Consider the following 5,115-nt stretch of genomic DNA (forward strand, 5'->3'; position numbering starts at 1 on the left):
GGGCAGAAGACGGAAGTGGGAGCGGTCATAGCACCATGGCATTGCTTGTACCGTCTGCTAATGCGGAAGCTCCGATTTCACCTCTCCCGTCAAAGTGATCCTGTATGTCCGCGATCCTATGAGCAGAAGCGAATATCGCCAATGAATACGGATGCACTTGCCTGACGAAGTATCCGAGAGATCGCAACATTGCATCATTAGCATCAATGCGTGATTTCGTTATCGTCGTACGAAACGAAACTCTCGGCTGACTGCTGCTGGATGTTATGCGGACAAACAGAACCGCATTCCCCTGCACGCAGCTTGCATACCCGTTCGGTCGCCATAGCCTTTGCTAACTTATTTAATTAGAATGTTGATAGAAAGTGAGTCCGCAAAGCCGCTGCATCGTGTATTTGGCTCTAAGGGCGAGAAAGCCATTCAGGCAGCATGAGCTGACACGGACAGAAGAGGGAGCGGCGTAAGGGCTCGGGGCTTCCGACGGCCAACGGAGACTGCTGGCTCACTTGGATAACCCGTGGTCGTACCAATAAAAGGAATATAGATCATTTCCGATTCTCGTCAAGGTCACGGGCCTTTCAGAAAATGCACGTCCTCATTCGAAGAGCGGATGCAACACATCGCGACCCGGTGAGTGGACCGATAGGAATTATTCGACTTGAGCATCGTGGGCAGGAATAGTTGTAGCGATCCTCACTGCTCGCAGGAAGCAGATCCTCAAATCGGGAGTCCGAGCCAATCAGTCCCTCACTCGAACTCTCGCGACGGCTGCGTTCATGGCATCCCAATCGGTTCCGGCCACGGATTTCGGAAAGCGAAGGAATCGTGGGTCAGAGATCGGAGACTTGAGATCGGACAGCGGATTCTCTCCTCCCCTTCTTCACTGGAAATGGGCTCTCTTCGGACCCTAAGACGCGTACTGACATCCGAAGATGCTCTGTCATTTTAGAAAGACATTCAGTGTTCACGCATATTATGACGCCCGCCATTGCGAACTCGTCGATCCGAACCCTCTCCCAATTTTTTGGCGCGGAAAGCATGAGAAACTACTTTTCCGCCAAAGGTTTGGATGTATGTTTTGCCGAACCGCCTCTCTCTCGCTTCGGAGTGGAATACATAACTGTCTTTAAGAGCCGCCGCTGCCGCTTCGTTGTTTTGAAGCCGCCTGACCTATGCGTTGCGTCGCCTCTTCTTCTGAGCACACTTGCTATAGCGCCGATATGATGGTAGAAATGGTGGAGGACATGGTCGAATCCCTTGAAGAATTCGGTTCGGGCGACTTGGTGCCCCCCGAATCCGGGAGCCCCTCGGCCGACTCGGGCTTCGATGATGGAATCAGGGTCGCGAACGATCCCGTTGAACCCTTCCGAACACAAATCCGATCGGGCGATGTCGTCATGTTCCTTGTGAACTCGGAAATTTGGGAGTTGATGCATCCGTTCGGTGAGTTTCTGATTCCCCTTAGGGTTTTGAATACGCCGGGGAAGGATGAGCGATTTCCAAGTTCCAAAGTTCCTCAAGTGCATGTGACGTCGCGGATACTAATCGTCGGTTCATTCAATCGGGTGCCCAGGCCATGAGATGTTGATCAACACGAACGGACGTTATCTCCGACCCGACGTTAGAGTCGAGCTTCAAGGCCTCAAACCCGATAAGATGTACTCGGTACGAGCCCGGATAGGAACAATATCGCCGACGAAGCTGGCTTTCCGAAGAGGACGCTGGGACTATACCACGGAAAGTAGGTGATTTTTCAAATAATCGAGCCGAGTCTATAACCTTTCTTGCTGGATACTGGTATCTAGCAAAAGTTTCTGGTTCCAGCCGCCCAAGAATTGTCGATCGTATACGAGCATCCCGAATCGCCTAAGCTGGGTCAGTATTGGCTGGACGCGTTCATCGTATTCGACTCGATCAAAGTGAGCATCTCGACGTTACAATGCACGCCGTACCCGCAGTGAATCCGTATTGATATTTTCTTATTCCCATGCTCGTGCCGTCCGACCTGGATCGTATTCGCGTGTTCGATCGAGTGATTTAGTGAGAGGTCCTCCCTAGGTGTATAGTCAAGCGAATCTAGAAGAAGAATCCGCCGCAACGAAACTCGTGCTGGACACCCGTCGAAAATATCAGCTCGCGATCGAAGTAGAAGAATTACAGGGAGCAACGCATCACTTCGAATTCGAACAACTGCAATTCATCTCGGTGACCGCCTGGCACTCGGCGCATGTGAAGAAATTCAAGGTCAAACCTCATCAATACGCGAAGTGAGTTCTCCGAATCCCTAGTTTCCCGGTCGGTCGAAGGCCGTCCCAATGATCAATCGATTAATTCGACACCAATCAAAATCGGAATCGTGACGTTGAATATTCATTCGTTGTATTGACCTATCACTTCGGGTTCGCAGTCCGACGCGTATGAAGCCGGTTGATGAAGTCGATGCGGCCATCGGATCGCGTTCAGCGCCCCCGGTTTTCCGTGTTGTCAACCACGAAGTCAGCAACGAGCTCAACCCGAACGCCATCAACATTTTGTGCAAACCACCGGCATCAACGAGCAGTAGTCGGATTCATAAAATAGGTGAACTTCTTTAGTTCCACTCCTTTCATGAATAGCCCTCGCCAGGAGTCTCATCCGCCTGGAGTGTCTCCCTCCGATGTTTCCCATCCGCCGTTTATCGAAAAGGCTCTCAGTTCGATCGATCTCGAACAGGGAGGAACAGTGTCTGAGGATTATTTTTGGCTTCTGCAGGTATTATCGAAGATTCAGGATCGGCGCCGGTCTCATCAGCGCCTACGAGACGCGAAACGGAACAAGCTGTCCGCTTATTGAATAACGACCAGAGTCTCGACTTCGAAGATGATTTTCTCTCGTAGACATATTAAGGGAACCTCGGTGTTGCATATTGTGCCTCCGAATGGCTCAACTATTCAATACCCCTGTGCGATGAGGGGTATTCATAAACATTTTAAACCCATCCTCAATAAATATCAGCTCGGAATTGAAGAGCATTTTAAGAATAACCCTGTGTCTATTGTTGTTTTTTTGTAGCTTGGCCCCGAGTCAACCCCTCGGAGCTCAGTCAGAAGCTCTCTTTGAGAGAGCCCGAGTCTTCGCCTCCTTATTACTTATCGGGATCAGGCCGAGCTTCCACGATGAGGGGAGGCTCGGGCTCCGCTTCTTGGAACGGTGTCAAGAGCTCAGCCAGTGATCGCCGCTGAATGTGGCGTCCACTGAAATCATTGCTGTAATGTCGACGCTCTTCAATGAGCCGGGAAAAAGATCCGGAGATAAGAACCGGGATCGGCAACAAATCGATCGATACATCTACGTAGGAGCTAGCCAAAAGGGTAGAACGTGATGATGTCGATCGAGAAGAGTTGTTTCGGCCACCGAAGTACCGAACGAAAGTGAGGGCTATAAGGAGATATCGGAGCAGAAGTTGCTGCGGCGCCCATCGCGCCTTCATCTCCAGATGAAGACCACCTCCGAACCCTCCATTAAAGATAAACTTCTCCTCTCATAGATAATTGAACCTCTCGTTCCCCCACCTGCGCCCTCTGCCCGACCGAGCGATCTTTGAAGCAACTCGAAGGAGCAGCGAGGAGAACGATGTCTTGGCCGAGTCTATATCTACCTAAACAGCCTCTCCGCTCCTTACTCCATCAAACAGCTCGTCTTCCTCTAATGGTCGAGTGGATGAGCTTCATGTTGAAGATTAAGTTTTCTCTCCATCATGGTACTTGGAGAAGTGCTCTACCCCACAGCTCTGCAAGAGTGCGAACCTCCCCCGTCGCTCACAGAGTGCCTCTGAGAACCGTAAGTCTTCGCAGATCGTTCGAGAATGCAATTGACTCCGTCAGGCTCGGAAAAAGGAATGATTAGCCCTATTTTTTCAGTTCTACTTGAGACGGGAACGCATTGAATTCGGTGCAAATTCCCTGAGAACCAAAGCGGGTCGAGAGGAGATCCAATTCTGAATCGATCGAGTATTTAGAATTTGGAATTTCGCGCTCGTGTCACTGGGCTTCTGCGGAACAATATAGGAATTGAGAGTGAGAGGGAAATGAAGATGTAAACAAGCCGGTTAAAAGACTGTCTAATGTCTACTGGCGGATTGGGGCTGGGGGATTGTCGCAAGCTTGCGGACGGGAAACACCGGGAGCTGGGGAGCGACAACGGTTTATCCTCTCGGACTTTATTTCACCAACCACAGCGACTTGCATATCCGTTTCCCTTTCCTCTTGTAATCGCGATTGTAGCTTTCGATTATGAGCTTGTTGGGGAGAGGTGGAGTCAGTAGCTACAATAGTCTTGCTCATCGCGCTGCGTGGTATGGGGGATAGCTGGGTGCTGCTGTTTGTATTGGGAATTGTTCGCCACGAAGCAGTAGTTTTAGTGCCGGCTGACTGGCTGACGGACTGACTTCCGCTTCCTCCCCGCGGTCGGTATGAAATTTTCGCCGGAAGAGGTGGTCGGGCTCGGCGAGTTGGGAGTAACACAAAAAAAATCACTAAAACGACGCAACGCCTCATTCGACGTTGGAAACAAAAGGAGCATCTGGCCGGAATCGGACGGCGGGAAATGGGAAAAGTTTCCGAACTTGAGCGGAAACCAGTCTTCGATCTTCGCCCAGCCGCCGATTCAACCTTCAGCAACATCGTTGTCTGTGTTTCCCTTTTCCATCGGTCTGGGGTCTCTTCTCCTCTCTCTCTCTCTCACTACTCGCCTCAGAAGAAGAGAAAGCCCAGACAAACAACTCGCCGAAAGACAAAAGTAATTCCGCCAAAGTTCGCCACCACGCATCGGCGCCGCAAGTCCGATGGCAGAGGATTCTGCGTCCCCCGATACTACGGTCTGGGCCCGTGGCAAACGGTCATCGCTCGTTCTGTATGCGGGACGGATAGATGAAATGATGAGAGAAACGTGAGCATTCCGTGAGAATCATCATCTCGCACACCCAACGATGCTCACCGGTTTCCGCTTGAGCCTCGACGCGTCGACGGAGTTTTCTCTCGATCCTTCCGTTTCGCGACTGACAGAGGGCTGAACCTTGGGTGATATCCGCGAAAACATCGAGCACAGGCGAGGTGACGGCTACTTCGCTCACCGGGC

General features: G+C 51.2%; 1 protein-coding gene across 1 annotated transcript; it reads left to right on the forward strand.

Moving 5' to 3' along the window:
• Positions 1 to 1,232: 1,232 nt before the first annotated feature.
• LOC100906715 (T-box transcription factor mls-1) lies at positions 1,233 to 3,014 on the forward strand. Its single transcript, XM_003746829.3, has 6 exons — positions 1,233 to 1,443; positions 1,574 to 1,741; positions 1,825 to 1,919; positions 2,059 to 2,267; positions 2,408 to 2,580; positions 2,752 to 3,014. Exons 1-6 carry the CDS (start codon positions 1,233 to 1,235, stop codon positions 2,874 to 2,876), a joined length of 981 nt encoding a protein of 326 aa, XP_003746877.1. The 3' UTR covers positions 2,877 to 3,014.
• The last annotated feature ends 2,101 nt before the right edge of the window (positions 3,015 to 5,115 follow it).

The sequence above is a fragment of the Galendromus occidentalis genome, unplaced genomic scaffold (genome assembly GCF_000255335.2).
Source record: "Galendromus occidentalis unplaced genomic scaffold, Mocc_1.1 scf7180000077504, whole genome shotgun sequence".
NCBI classification, from domain to species: domain Eukaryota; kingdom Metazoa; phylum Arthropoda; class Arachnida; order Mesostigmata; family Phytoseiidae; genus Galendromus; species Galendromus occidentalis.

What these genes read in the sequence shown, in the direction of transcription:
- LOC100906715 (XM_003746829.3), top strand. Translation starts at nt 1,233, where the DNA reads ATGGTGGAGGACATGGTCGAATCCCTTGAAGAATTCGGTTCGGGCGAC. An exon ending in TCGTATTCGACTCGATCAAA is followed by an intron (nt 1,920 to 2,058) that starts GTGAGCATCTCG and finishes GGTCCTCCCTAG; the next exon opens with GTGTATAGTCAAGCGAATCT. An exon ending in TAGTCGGATTCATAAAATAG is followed by an intron (nt 2,581 to 2,751) that starts GTGAACTTCTTT and finishes TGGCTTCTGCAG; the next exon opens with GTATTATCGAAGATTCAGGA.